Source organism: Oncorhynchus clarkii, chromosome 3, assembly GCF_045791955.1.
Source record: "Oncorhynchus clarkii lewisi isolate Uvic-CL-2024 chromosome 3, UVic_Ocla_1.0, whole genome shotgun sequence".
NCBI classification, from domain to species: Eukaryota; Metazoa; Chordata; class Actinopteri; order Salmoniformes; family Salmonidae; genus Oncorhynchus; species Oncorhynchus clarkii.
Window position 1 is genome coordinate 13,650,377 of NC_092149.1, and position 15,562 is coordinate 13,665,938.

At 48.1% G+C, this 15,562-nt stretch overlaps 2 protein-coding genes across 2 annotated transcripts in view; both read left to right on the forward strand.

The window, feature by feature from the left end:
• Positions 1–1,990: 1,990 nt before the first annotated feature.
• On the forward strand, positions 1,991–6,023 carry LOC139388315 (farnesyl pyrophosphate synthase-like). Its single transcript, XM_071134922.1, has 10 exons — positions 1,991–2,185; positions 2,852–3,007; positions 3,157–3,297; positions 3,402–3,482; positions 3,685–3,807; positions 3,888–3,976; positions 4,124–4,196; positions 4,296–4,373; positions 4,461–4,595; positions 4,780–6,023. The coding sequence occupies exons 1-10, from the start codon at positions 2,183–2,185 to the stop codon at positions 4,972–4,974; spliced, it is 1,074 nt and encodes a 357-aa protein (XP_070991023.1). The 5' UTR covers positions 1,991–2,182; the 3' UTR covers positions 4,975–6,023.
• Positions 6,024–6,525: 502 nt separating this feature from the next.
• Positions 6,526–15,562, forward strand: part of LOC139405789 (uncharacterized) — a 29,339-nt gene continuing 20,302 nt past the window's right edge. Inside the window, exons 1-2 of the mRNA XM_071148214.1 lie at positions 6,526–6,591; positions 7,915–11,301. Coding sequence (XP_071004315.1) covers positions 8,043–11,301 — 3,259 coding nt within the window. The 5' untranslated portion in view covers positions 6,526–6,591; positions 7,915–8,042. The remainder of the gene's footprint in view (positions 6,592–7,914; positions 11,302–15,562) is intronic.

Genomic DNA, 15,562 nt, shown 5'->3' on the forward strand with positions numbered 1-15,562 from the left:
AACTCACACACCATCTACCCCAAACTCAAAAATAACACACCATCAACCCCAAACTCAAAACTCACACACCATCTACCCCAAACTCAAAACTCACACACCATCTACCCCAAACTCAAAACTCACACACCATCTACCCCAAACTCAAAAATAACACACCATCAACCCCAAACTCAAAACTCACACACCATCTACCCCAAACTCAAAACTCACACACCATCTACCCCAAACTCAAAACTCACACACCATCTACCCCAAACTCAAAACTCACACACCATCTACCCCAAACTCAAAACTCACACACCATCTGCCCCAAACTCAAAGCTAACACACCATCAACCCCAAACTCAAAAATAACACACCATCAACCCCAAACTCAAAACTCACACACCATCAACCCCAAACTCAAAACTCACACACCATCAACCCCAAACTCAAAACTCACACACCATCAACCCCAAACTCAAAGCTAACACACCATCTACCCCAAACTCAAAGCTAACACACCATCAACCCCAAACTCAAAGCTAACACACCATCAACCCCAAACTCAAAACTGACTCTTATTACACCGGTCTAAGACATCATACTCCTAAACTCGGCATTTCCTGTCTCTGAGATGCCCTTGGACATAGCGATTTGATTTATATGTTATGGTACAACCCCCCATAATGTACTCCAAATGAAACAGGAGCCTTGTTCAAATACTACAACTTCCCTCCCTGTGTATCAAATCCTACAAAATAACCAACCTTCCCCTAAGAATGACTTTAGCTGCATGTTTTGGCAATGCTTCTTACTTTTCTCCCTTTCTCTCTCTCTCTTGCATCCAAAACCTAGTTGCTCTGAGCCTTTGGAAATGTGTTAATGTATAGTGAAGGGGATGGATCAATGTTGTGCTGTTGAACCCAGAGCCGTATATATACTGGGTTCTAACTAACTATCATCCATGAACTCTGTGATGTGTCTGGCTCTGGCTGAACGGTTATGTCTGATCAATTACACCTCAGTATGATTCCCAAAGCACTTAAGAGATTCTTGCAATAAATGTACAGATACGTTTGTATAGATGTTGGGGATCAGATATTCAGGATGATAGTTCCACCAAGACTTAGTGGGAACTATGAGAATCTGGATATTATAGTCTGATACTGGAGGTTGGACAACATAAAGCGTGCAGTATTCTTAGAGGACATACTGTCTGGATTGGAATAGAAAGCTGGCTAACCTCAACCCAGTCGGACAAGAGTTATACACTCAATGGCGATAGTTTTGAATATACACACAATTATGTATGTAACTGATTTAAACACAACACACAGGGACACCCACACACAGACACTCAAACACACACACACACACACACACACACACACACACACATACACACACTCAAACACACAGAAGCACTGAACTGTGTTAAAACTGTTGCTATAATTTCTACCTCCTATCTTGCACATTGTATAATTGTATGGCTTGAAGTGATAGAGCCTAACTGAATAAACATATTATTCTCTTCAAATATGATACATAAATGTTCTAATGCAAGAACTTTTAATGCAAGTAATGTATTTCAACATATTGAATAAATGATCCACAACATGAAAGTGTTCATGTGTGTAATGCGTTCAAAATGTGTAGATGGGTTAAACATTTTATAGAAATGCGCTATTCCATTTTATTCTATTCTTATGGAACCACAGATTTAATGTTGCATATTATATATTGTTTCATGTATTAGACTATTAAACCTCTAACTCATGCTTGGGTTAAACCTCTAACTTATGATTGGGTTAATGTTCATATTTTGTGGGCAGTTCCTTTCACCACAAAACTCTCGAAACATCAGACATGTCAGACATGCCATCTAAACTCCCCCTCTTCCGGATTTCTATTGGTTAGTCAGCCCGAAAGCCCATCCTGGTTCGATGGCGTTATCGAATCAAAAGGCTCGATGTCATATGAAGCCTTGTGGTCCCACGGCCCTACGATCACTCGCGAAGGCTGTCGGGAGGTTTAGTTCAGAAGCTATGCGATAAAATAAACGCCAACGTGGTCAAAAACTACAATACACCGAATTCCCAAGTTCTGTGTGCGTCGTACTCTCCCATTTGGCAGGTAAAGAGACACCAGTGAAGAGGGATTTGCCAAACAGACTGTCACTACGAGCAAGGACAAGATAATAATGGTAAGAAGGACTGCAGATATTGCAACCTAGTGTGTAGTTGCTTATTTAGTTATCTATTTATGAAAGGGATCTAACGTTCAGGCGTGATATCGCTCTGTGTCGTGATTGGCTAGCCAGACAAGTTTATTATCTGGAGACTAAGCGCTGTCTACTGTAGCTAGGTAACGTTAGCTAGCTAGATGTATTCTAGCCAAGGTAACGTGCTATTTTTACTAATGTTAGTGGGTCATCTCTATTATTAGACTTTGTTTATCTGGGTCTTTCGAGATCGTGAACACAGACGGTTAGCTATAGTTTCACCTCAAATTCGTCACATTACTGCAGAGAACATACTGTCGAAGCTACTGCTGACAGCACCGCTGGGATGTTGCTAGCGGTAATTTACTGTAGTTTGCTGTAAAGATGTTCATCCTGTCTGCTTGTGTGTGCAATGAGCTTACAGTTTTAGTTAGTTGGCTATATCAATGTAGCTAACTAACTTAGTACTGGTAGTTAACAAACTGAGAGTTGTTGACACTGTGAACTATGTTTCTGTATAAGCATTCTTTGGGTGGGATAAGCACAAACCAGACCTTTATTTACATGTGATGCTTTGGAAACTAATGCTGTTGTTTTCTATCTCCCTCCTGCTTTTCCCTCACAATCTGAAATGTCCTCTGCTCTCAGGGTGACAGTAGTTGCAGCAACGGGACCCACCACTCGGGGGCGGCGCAGTCAGACCCACAGCTGTTTGAGGCCCAGTTTGAGGAGCTGGTGATCGAGCTCACAGAGCAGGACCTCACAGACTCTGTCCTCGCTGACGCTCTCAACAGACTCCGAGAGGTAGGGGTTGTGAGAACACCATAGGAAGTTTTTAAAGTGTTTCTCCTTCAGATCTATGAGAAGTGTCTAGGGGTAGGTGCTAGGGTTTGATTTTAGAAATTGAGATGTGCAAAGATGCCATACAACTACTCTCTATTTCTTTCTCTTAGGTGTTGCATTACAACACTCCTGGCGGAAAAAGAAACAGAGGCCTGTCTGTGATTGGCTCTTTGAGGGAGCTTGTTCCTCCCACTGAGCTGACCCAGGATGCTGTTCGACGGGCCCTGCTGGTTGGCTGGTGCATTGAGCTGGTGAGAGACACACACTCAGTTATTGCCTCAATTAGCACTTTGCTGAGGTACCACAGTGAAATGACTAACGCTGACTTTTTATTTCTCTCTCCTCTCTCTCTCAGCTCCAGGCGTTCTTCTTGGTAGCTGATGACATCATGGATGCTTCAGTGACTCGGAGAGGTCAGCCCTGCTGGTACAAGAGGGTGAGACTGACTGTTATCGCTCTCACAAGAATTGTAGTCTAATCTAAAAGCATTATGGTCAGCCAACTGGTTTACCCAAAATTAACTGTAAGCTTACATCAACTTCCATACTGCATCACCTGTCAACAACACCATGTGTCCCTGTTAACGTAGTAGGCTTTAAAGGGTTTGCTCAGTCAGTAACATAGCTGTTGTTTTTCAGGAGAGTGTGGGTCTGGATGCCATCAATGATTCTTTCCTCCTGGAGGGATCCATCTACAGACTACTGCGCAGACACTGCAGGGCACAGCCCTACTACGTACACCTATTGGAGCTCTTCACTGAGGTACACAATCACACACATACTTACACAGCTGACTCTTGTGCTGTAGCTGACTATTGTTTCTCTGTCCCTGTGTGTTTCAGACGTCCTTCCAGACCGAGCTGGGCCAGGCACTGGACCTGATGACCGCTCCTCCTGGTCAAATAGACCTCAACCGCTTCACCATGGAGAGGTTTGTAAGAGGGAGAGGGGTGGGATATAACGATGGAGGGGTATATGGCGATTCAAGGTACAGGTGATTGGGGGGTGTTGAGTGTATTGTTGGGGTTTGGAAGGGTATAATCTTTACTCTTTCTCCCTCCCTCTCCCTGTGTGTCAGATATAAGGCCATAGTAAAGTACAAGACTGCCTTCTACTCCTTCTACCTCCCTGTGGCAGCAGCCATGTACATGGTGAGTGTTTAGTGTTGTAATGTCTGGTCAGTCTCATTATACAAGGTGCAGAAACTCTAACTTATACAAATGGTGTATCTCTTTCTGAATAATTCCCAGGCGGGCATCGACAGTGAAGAGGAACACAACAACGCCAAACATATCTTACTGGAGATGGGAGAGTTCTTCCAGATACAGGTGAGACCACAGTAATTCTTTAAGACTGACACACACACACAAACAATGTCATAACAGCATTGTTTTACAATGTTTCTCTGTTGCCAGGATGACTACCTGGATTGCTATGGCGACCCGGCGGTGACAGGGAAGATTGGAACAGACATCCAGGACAACAAATGCGGCTGGCTGGTGGTGACCGCTCTAGGGGTCATGACCCCGGAACAAAGGGCAGAGCTGGAGGTGAGAGGTCAACCATGAACAGTCACAGTTGACCATTGAACTGTAAACACACCTAAGCCATGATGGGTGGATGATTGAGGGAATGAATGTATTTATTCACTTCTTTACATAGCTCAATACAGTAAACTGCTCTGACTAGAATATCTCTGGTGAGAAATAATTCACTTTTATTGTCCTCTTCCAGTCATGTTATGGTCGGCATGACAGTGTGGAGAAGGTGAAAGCACTGTACAACACCCTACAGATGCCCACCCTGTACCACCAATACGAAGACGACAGCTATCAGCGCTTACAGAAACTCATCGCGCGCCACGCCCAAAACCTTCCACACGCAGTTTTCCTCAACTTTGCCAAGAAAATCTACAAGAGAAACAAGTGAACACTATGATGAGACTGTTTTTATTTAGTGTGTGTTGCACTGTAGCTGGACTGAGGAGGGCTAGTTGGTGTGGCTGCTTCCATTTCGGTCCCTTGCTCCTACCCCTTCAGTGAACACCATGGGGTTAAGGGCTAGGGCAGGGCTCTCCAACCCTGGTCCTGGAGAGCTACCATCCTGTAGGTTTTCGCTCCAACCCTAATCTAACGCACCTGATTGTAATAAGAGTGGCAACCTACAGGAGGGTAGCTCTCCAGGAACAGGGTTGGGGAGCCCTGGGTTAGGTTAAGGGTCTAGGGACCTAAATAGAACAAGGCTTTAGTTTGGACTGCGAGTGAACCTGGTTGAGGTCAGTCAGTCTTAAACCTGGTCTTCAAGGACCCCTGTGTGCCCTTTTTTTTTCTTCTCCATAATATGATTTTCAATTATGTACAGAATAACTGATTACTCAAACTGGGAATACCATGTCATCATTGATGATGACGTGAGTATAACATCATGTCACTGTTAGGAACTGTCTGCTCTAGAATCCTGTGGATTTGATGATGACGGCAGGGTATGACATCATTATTGGTTGATGATCACATCAATCAGGATGACAACCTGGGGCTCTGGTCTCTACCTGCAGGGGGCTCTGGTCTCTACCGGCAGGGGGCTCTGGTCTCTACCGGCAAGGGGCTATGGTCTCTACCGGCAGGGGGCTCTGGTCTCTACCTGCAGAGGGCTCTGGTCTCTACCGGCAGGGGGCTCTGGTCTCTACCGGCAGGGGGCTCTGGTCTCTACCGGCAAGGGGCTCTGGTCTCTACCGGCAAGGGGCTATGGTCTCTACCGGCAGAGGGCTCTGGTCTCTACCGGCAGGGGGCTCTGGTCTCTACCGGCAGAGTGAATGGACTAGAGCAGGAAGCGAAAGGAACAATCCTGCTGTCTCTCACACCATGTTCTGTCTTTGTATTATGTTTTCTCTATCTCCCTCTGTGTATAATCATCTCTTTCTAATTACTACTGTACATCTACCTGCTGCTATTGCTTTTAATAAAGAAATGTGACCAACATGGGTTTAGTATTCAGACCTTTTGTGGAAAACAATATAGTACAGCGAGCAGTAACATTGTGTATGGCTTTCCGTCATGATTCATAAAGACAATGAGTATTTTTCACGGTTCCTGTTTCCTTATTAAACACAGTCTTCCTCGATCAGTGTGACTAGATTACTATACAGCATGTGCTTTTACCATGTTACCTTCCATTTCCACTGAGAATGAAAGAGAATAATAAAGATGGAGGGAGTGTGATGGCGGATAGGAAGAATGGTTCCAATACTAGAGATCAAAGAGAATACGGTAGAAGATTCCGTAGTGATTGTCTTTTTCTTGGAGGGAGGAAGCGAAGGTTTAGAGGGATGGAAGGAGCTGACAGATGAACAGAGAGGGAGATTGATTGGTGAGGCAGAAGAGGGGTGTGGTCCCGGCGGATGACGAAAGATAAGGTGGTCGCGAGAGGAGAGAGCTCTCGCTTTAACCCTTGGAGAGGCTGTTCGTTGGTTGGACGGGGTTGCGCGCTCGCATCCGTTTACAGAGAACGGGATCCAGCATCTCCATCTTCTCCTCAACAAAGCCGATGGTGAGTCAAATATCTCACAATCATATGATTATAGGTGTTGTTGATCAAATGCTCTCTATTTACCGAGATCTAGGCTATACGTTTTGCTATGCTTTCAACACCTGCCCACATCCCCAGATCCAGATAATCAATGTCAATAGCCGTTTTCTTGATTTATAGCCTACTGTTGTTTACTAGAATGACAGACATAATCATGTTATAGTTAATTTAATAAACATTGCGATACATTTTGTCATAGTAGCGGGGGGTGGCTGTGTCAGGACGATGCGGCTTGAGGTACCCCCTCTCTCCCCCCTCCGCCACTTCAGGTCGATAAATCCGATGGTAAATACCGAAAATCCAGCAGATGATGTGCTCAGCGGTTACGGGGCGTTATTCTAACGGTTCTGAACAGGGCGACGTGTCCCAGGCCCGATCTAAGCGCGGTTCAGGTTATGATTTATATGGGCCTACCTTCTCCCCGTTTGATGTGAAGGGCACGGTGCTGCTGTGGAGGAATATGTGTTCAGCCTTGGCAGTGGATGAGTTTTAAAATACAGCCTGTACGTTAGTCATTGCGCAACTGAGGATTTTCTTCTCTAAATAATTTGATCTTGTTTACTAAAGATGTTTGTACTAGTCTATATATTGGGGCAGCAGGTAGCTTAGTGAGCGTTGGGCCAGTAACAGAAAGGTTGCTAGATCGAATCCCTGAGCTGACAAGGTAACAATTTTGTCGTTAACCCACTGTTCCTAGGCCGTCATTGTAAATAATCATTTGTTCTTAACTGACTTGCCTAGTTAAAATAAATGTCAACATTTATTTTAATGCAAATAAGCTTAAAATTGAGATAGTTCATTTTGATTTATCACGATTCAATTTACTTGGCCTATACTTAACCTATTTGTCAGAGAGAGAGTTACAGTACATCCTTTCTCACTCCATCAAGCTGAATCTCAGAGTAGACTGGGATGCTGAAGACAACAATCCTTCATTAGTTCCCAACTGTTTTCATGGAGATCTCATCTCTATCACTGACATTGCATTTAGGTGTGTGTGCATGTGTCTGTCTCTCTGTCTGTTTATATATAGAGAGAGGGAGGGAGGATAGGAGTGAGGAGAGATGGATTTAATTTTCATCTAACTGGTCCCAGCACTGAGGAGGTAATTATACAGCAGAAAATGCCCAATAGTTATATGGGACAAACCAGGGGATTTAACTTGTAAGATTTCTTATGAACAAGAACAAGCTGGTCCCTTTTACAGTTAGAGGAGCAGAGACTCCTCTCATCTCTATTATCTGCTGTGCCTCTATTGACTGCATGTCTCTTTTGATGTTGCAGGATCTTTGGAGTCAAGCCAAGATGTGACCGTCACGTTTTGGATCTCTCCTTCCTTTAGATAGAAAACAGAACCCCTGTTTCTATAGAAACAGAAATAATTGACAATTAGAAAACTATTATTCCTAAAAATGCACTCCTCTAGCCGAAACTTCGCTCCGCCCTTGAGGCCTCGTCGCATCGACACGAGCAGGCGAACCACCACCGCAGCGGAACCAAAGCCACACGGCCCTGTTTCCCAGAGGGAAGACAAAAACATGAACACCATTTCCTCTTCCTCTCCTCGGCGCGCCACCAAAGCGACCCCTGAGTCTTCCAGGACCAGGGTGGGGGTCCAGCCTCGTGCCCCCTTGGGTCAGTCCAGATTGGGCTTACAGAGAAACACAGCTCCCCTCTCTACGACCAAACCCAAAAGTGTCCGTGCAGCAGCAGCTGTGTCGAAACGCGCCCCTCTTCCTCCTCCTCTTCTGGACCCCAATTGTAATGAACCCAGCCTGCCTTGTCTGTGCTGCGACGGCCATTCCCCCCAGGACAATAACAGTCTGTTCAACCACAACCACAACAACAACAATACCATCTCCATCAGACAGCAGCTGAAGCTTCAGCCCCCTCCACCACCTCCCCTGCTACCCCAGAGACAGGAGGGGACAGGGGGCAAGACCAAGACACAGGCCAGCCCCTCTCAGCCCCAGCCTCAGGTCCTGGCCCCAGCCTGCCCCCCTAATGCCCTGGAACTGGAGAAAGGAACACAAGTTGAGGAGAATGCAGATGTTAACAAGAACACAGATGTGGTCATAGACAACAAGAAAGAAACGGAGGAAGAGATGGATGACAAGAAAGAAACAGAGGAGGAAGAGGAAAACAGTGTTGATGTTGAAGTTGATGATGAGGAGGAGGGAGATGATGATGATGATGATGACGACACGTTGGTCCCATCGTGCTGCGACTGCCCTCCCTCTCTCCTGGATCTCTCCCTGACCTCCTCCACCTCCTCATCCTCCACTTCCATCAGCTCCTGCTCCGATCTGGAGTCAGACTGCGCCGATCTCTCCACCTCTCTCTCGTCCTCTGGCCACAAGTGGAACGCTGATCTGTCAATCTCTCAGGACCACACTCACATTCATGTTCCTGAACGCTACCCAGCCTCCCGTTCCCACCCTGTCCTGCTCCTCAACCCCAAACCCCCCTCTGTCTCTCGTTGCCCTTCCTCCCCCCCACACGCCTGCTCCCCAGACGAGGGCTACCCCTCCGCCCCCGCCTCCCCCTCCTCCTCCGACTACCTGGGGGTCAAAGGTCAGACAGGCTTAGGGTCAGAGGTCACCAAACTAGGCCTCCTGGACTTCCTGGAGTCAGTGGGAGACTTTGGAAAGATGGAGCGCTTTAGCCAAGTGATTCAGGTGGCTCGCTGGGACCTGGAGGGGGATCCTCAGGGGCATCTACTGAGGGATCGACTGGATCACCTGGACCGACTGGAGAGTGTCAACAGGCAGGTGAAGCTGGCCCACATCACCAGGCTCCATGAGAAGGGACTGGATCTGGGCAAGGAGGATCTCTCTGATGTTCTGGATGAGATGGGGAACGTGGATATGTCTTGGAAGCTGTATAAGGGCCGGGGAGGGTCTTTGGGAGATTCCCAGGAGTTCTCTGATGCTGGAGTGGACCTGACAGCACCTTCAGACTGTGACGAGCCCCTGGTCTCACAATCAGAGACCTCTTCGCCCATAGAGCTCCCACCGAGACCCCCCAAACCCCCTGCCCGCTATGCCAGCGTGAACTCTGAACTCCACACCTACATCAACATCAGCCGTGACATCACCCCCTCCGTCTCTGTCTGCACCTCTCCATCCTCATCCCCCACTTTCTACACCTTCAGGTGTGAGAAGGCCCTCCCTCCTTCCCCACGCTCCGTCCCCCCTCCTCTTCTCTGTCAGCCCATCCCTTACTTTACTCTCTACAAATCTTCCTCTCTCCCATTCTCCCTCCCCTCCTCCACTCCCCCCATCCCTCCCCCTCGGAGGAAGCACCTAGCCAGTAAGGAGGCTCAGCGTCTCGCCACCCTCCAAGCAGGATGCGGGAAGACCCCCCTGTCCCTCTCCCCTCCCACCTCTCGCCTCCCTCCTTTCCCCCCTGCCCCCACCATTTCCATCTCCAACTCCACCACCCCCCTTGCCATCCCTCCCCCGCCCTCTCTCCCCCCTCCTCCCTCTTTCCATGCGTTGGATGATGAGATCCGTAAGCTTCTGGTGCTAGCAGGACTGACCCAGGCTGAGCTCCTCAAACTCAGCCCAGAGCTGGGGGTTTGTGTGGGGGGACTGGAGGAGGACGGAGAGGGGGAGACCCACCACACCTCCAGGCCTGGACAGACACAAGATAGAGGGATGAGGAGAAAAGAGGAGAAGGCTAAGGAGCAGTCTGATATAGATGGATTGGCTGTGGATGGATGGCGAGATGGAGGAGGGAGGTCAGAGGTGGAGAGGGATAGAGAGACTGATATATTTGGAGGAGTAAAGGAGGAAGAGGGAGAGAAAGAGGAGAGCAGAGATGTGTTTAGAACCACGTCTTTCACTGACATGGCGAGAAGGAGGAAGAGAAACAGCGGGTTTGGGGCTAACGTTAGCCTAGCATCTGACTCCTACTACAGCACTGGCAATACCAACACCTCTAACAATGTTAACTTCGAGACTTTCAAATATTCCCCTGTGCTCTCGGAAACCCCTCCCCCTCCTCCTCCGCGTCCCTTACCCCCTGTCCCCCGTACCCTGCCCCCCCTCAAAGTTTGCACCCTTCTCGCCAACTCTTTACGCCCTGAGCGATTTGATTGGCTCATGGCTTTCTCCCCCGATGGTGAAACCCTGACCCTGCCACCGCCCTTGGAAGTTAGAAAATCCAATGAGGAAACCCTGAAGAAATCTACTTCCGGGTCAACGTCAGGGTCGGGTTCAAAAGTGATGACCTTCAAGGAACTGCGTAACCGTAGCAAACACAGCTCCCCGGCATACCAACTAATAACTGAACCGGATCCTGATCCTACAGTCATAACCCCTGACCCTGACTTCCTCTACAACCTCAAGTGGAGGAGGGAAAAGACGGACAGCGACGGAATCCAATGGGAGTACACCTCCCAGGCCCAGGCCACCTTCCTGCAACCACCTCCCCTCACCTCATTGGCTGCTTTTAGGGAAATGTTCCAGAAAGCAGAGGATGCTATTGGACAACCCGAGTTATGTCCCTCGCAGCGGATTGGGTGCTCAGCCAGTGAAGGGAACCTGTGGAGGATGGATGGACAGAGAAAAGAGGAGGGAGAAAAGAGGAAAGAAGAGGTAGAGGAAGAAGAGGTGGAGGTGAGAGGAACAGCTGATGGAGGAAGAACCTGGGAGTCAAGAACGACAGGTGAGTTAGATGATGATGACTATAGGCCTAGTTGCTGACTGTGAGGTGCTGATTTGGGGTGAAAATGTGGAGGTAGTAACAAACTACAGTATTCACTGAAGCCACCTTCCATCTAATATTATGTACACAACACAACACCACATCTGAAACTGTGTCTTCTCTTGGGAATAAAAACTAAACCAGCAGAGAGAAGGGTGACAAAAACACGGGGAGAATTCTCCGCATTCCAGAGTAGAGGGAAAGAGAAATAAGGGGAACAAGAGAGAGATGCATACATAGATGGGTGCAGTGGAATGTAGTTTCTATCTAGGATGGACAGATAGATGATGGAGATGGAAAGGAGGAGAGAAAAAGGACTAGATGGGCGGCACTCATTCATTTTCAGGGATGGACAGGTGAGTGTATGGGGCAGAGTGGGAGAGGGAGACAGAGAGGGAGGAAGAGTATGGGGCAGAGTGGGAGAGGGAGACAGAGAGGGAGGAAGAGTATGGGGCAGAGTGGGAGAGGGAGACAGAGAGGGAGGAAGTGTATGGGGCAGAGTGGGAGAGGGAGACAGAGAGGGAGGAAGAGTATGGGGCAGAGTGGGAGAGGGAGACAGAGAGGGAGGAAGTGTATGGGGCAGAGTGGGAGAGGGAGACAGAGAGGGAGGAAGAGTATGGGGCAGAGTGGGAGAGGGAGACAGAGAGGGAGGAAGAGTATGGGGCAGAGTGGGAGAGGGAGACATAGAGGGAGGAAGTGTATGGGGCAGAGTGGGAGAGGGAGACAGAGAGGGAGGAAGAGATGGTGGAATCTCTTCAGTGCTTCCTGTGGGCCTGGTGTGATGTCATCACTGCCTTATTCAATTATTCATCCAATCTGCAGACCGGGGGGAAGTAATGGAGTACCCACAGCTATCTCTCTCTCTCTTCCCATCTCCTCTCCCTCTCTCTCCCCATCTCCCTCTTTCTCTCTCTGTCCATCTCCCTCTAGCTCACTCTCTCTCCTCTCTCTCTCCCCCATCTCCCTCTCTCTACCCATCTCTCTCTCCCCATCTCCCTCTCCCCATCTCCCTCTAGCTCTCTTTCTCTGTATATCTCTCTTCCTCTCTTTCTGTCTCTTTCCTCCTCCCTCATTCTCTTTCTATCCTTTTCACTGTTTATACACTGTAGCCTGTTCTCTCGGTCTCCCCATCTCCCTCTCTCTACCCATCTCCCTCTCCCCATCTCCCTCTAGCTCTCTTCTCTGTACAGTGCCTTGCGAAAGTATTCGGCCCCCTTGAACTTTGCGACCTTTTGCCACATTTCAGGCTTCAAACATAAAGATATAAAACTGTATTCTTTTGTGAAGAATCAACAACAAGTGGGACACAATCATGAAGTGGAACGACATTTATTGGATATTTCAAACTTTTTTAACAAATCAAAAACTTAAAAATTGGGCGTGCAAAATTATTCAGCCCCCTTAAGTTAATACTTTGTAGCGCCACCTTTTGCTGCGATTACAGCTGTAAGTCGCTTGGGGTATGTCTCTATCAGTTTTGCACATCGAGAGACTGAAATTTTTTCCCATTCCTCCTTGCAAAACAGCTCGAGCTCAGTGAGGTTGGATGGAGAGCATTTGTGAACAGCAGTTTTCAGTTCTTTCCACAGATTCTCGATTGGATTCAGGTCTGGACTTTGACTTGGCCATTCTAACACCTGGATATGTTTATTTTTGAACCATTCCATTATAGATTTTGCTTTATGTTTTGGATCATTGTCTTGTTGGAAGACAAATCTCCGTCCCAGTCTCAGGTCTTTTGCAGACTCCATCAGGTTTTCTTCCAGAATGGTCCTGTATTTGGCTCCATCCATCTTCCCATCAATTTTAACCATCTTCCCTGTCCCTGCTGAAGAAAAGCAGGCCCAAACCATGATGCTGCCACCACCATGTTTGACAGTGGGGATGGTGTGTTCAGCTGTGTTGCTTTTACGCCAAACATAACGTTTTGCATTGTTGCCAAAAAGTTCAATTTTGGTTTCATCTGACCAGAGCACCTTCTTCCACATGTTTGGTGTGTCTCCCAGGTGGCTTGTGGCAAACTTTAAACGACACTTTTTATGGATATCTTTAAGAAATGGCTTTCTTCTTGCCACTCTTCCATAAAGGCCAGATTTGTGTAATATACGACTGATTGTTGTCCTATGTAAAGAGTCTCCCACCTCAGCTGTAGATCTCTGCAGTTCATCCAGAGTGATCATGGGCCTCTTGGCTGCATCTCTGATCAGTCTTCTCCTTGTATGAGCTGAAAGTTTAGAGGGACGGCCAGGTCTTGGTAGATTTGCAGTGGTCTGATACTCCTTCCATTTCAATATTATCGCTTGCACAGTGCTCCTTGGGATGTTTAAAGCTTGGGAAATCTTTTTGTATCCAAATCCGGCTTTAAACTTCTTCACAACAATATCTCGGACCTGCCTGGTGTGTTCCTTGTTCTTCATGATGCTCTCTGCGCTTTTAACGGACCTCTGAGACTATCACAGTGCAGGTGCATTTATACAGAGACTTGATTACACACAGGTGGATTGTATTTATCATCATTAGTCATTTAGGTCAACATTGGATCATTCAGAGATCCTCACTGAACTTCTGGAGAGAGTTTGCTGCACTGAAAGTAAAGGGGCTGAATAATTTTGCACGCCCAATTTTTCAGTTTTTGATTTGTTAAAAAAGTTTGAAATATCCAATAAATGTCGTTCCACTTCATGATTGTGTCCCACTTGTTGTTGATTCTTCACAAAAAAATACAGTTTTATATCTTTATGTTTGAAGCCTGAAATGTGGCAAAAGGTCGCAAAGTTCAAGGGGGCCGAATACTTTCGCAAGGCACTGTATATCTCTCTCCCTCTCCCTCTCTCTCCCCATCTCCCACTCTCTCTCTCTGTCCATCTCCCTCTCCCCATCTCCCTCTCTCTCTCCCTCTCCCCATCTCCCTCTCTCTCTCCCCATCTCCCTCTCCCCATCTCCCTCTCTCTCTCCCCATCTCCCTCTCTCTCTCCCCATCTCCCTCTCTCTCTCTCCCCATCTCCCTCTCTCTCTGTCTCCCCTTCCCTCTATCATGCTCTCTCTCTCTCCCCATCTCCCTCTCTCTCTCCCCATCTCTCTCTCTCTCTCTCCCCATCTCCCTCTCTCTCCCCATCTCCCGCTCTCTCTCCCCATCTCTCTCTCTCTCTCCCCATCTCCCTCTCTCTCCCCATCTCCCGCTCTCTCTCCCCATCTCTCTCTCTCTCTCCCCATCTCCCGCTCTCTCTCCCCATCTCTCTCTCTCTCTCCCCATCTCCCTCTCTCTCCCCATCTCTCTCTCTCTCTCTCTCCCCATCTCCCTCTCTCTCTCCCCATCTCCCTCTCTTCTCTCTCTCCCCATCTCCCTCTCTCTCTCCCCATCTCTCTCTCTCTCTCCCCATCTCCCTCTCTCTCTCCCCATCTCTCTCTCGCTCTCCCCATCTCCCTCTCTCTCTCCCCATCTCTCTCTCGCTCTCCCCATCTCCCTCTCTCTCTCAGTCTCCCCTTCCCTCTATCATGCTCTCTCTCTCTCCCCATCTCCCTCTCTCAGTCTCCCCTTCCCTCTATCATGCTCTCTCTCTCTCCCCATCTCCCTCTCTCTCTGTCTCCCCTTCCCTCTATCATGCTCTCTCTCTCTCCCCATCTCCCTCTCTCTCTCAGTCTCTCGTTCCTTCTATCATGCTCTCTCTCTCTGTCTCCCCTTCCCTCTATCATGCTCTCTCTCTCTCCCCATCTCCCTCTCTCTCTGTCTCCCCTTCCCTCTATCATGCTCTCTCTCTCCCCCCATCTCTCACTCTCAGTCTCCCCTTCCCTTTATCATGCTCTCTCTCTCTCTCCCCATCTCCCTTTCTCTCTCCCCATCTCTCTCTCTCTCCCCATCTCTCTCTCTCTCTCTCCCCATCTCTCTCTCTCTCCCCATCTCTCTCTCTCTCTCCCCATCTCCCTCTCTTTCTCCCCATCTCCCTCTCTTTCTCCCCATCTCCCTCTCTCTCCCTATCTCTCTCTCTCTCTCCCCATCTCCCTCTCTCTCTCAGTCTCCCCTTCCCTCTATCATGCTCTCTCTCTCTCCCCATCTCCCTCTCTCTCAGTCTCCCCTTCCCTCTATCATGCTCTCTCTCTCTCCCCATCTCTCACTCTCAGTCTCCCCTTCCCTCTATCATGCTCTCTCTCTCTCTAACCATCTCTCTCTCCCCATCTCTCTCTCTCCCAATCTCTCTCTCTCTCCCCATCTCTCTCTCTCTCC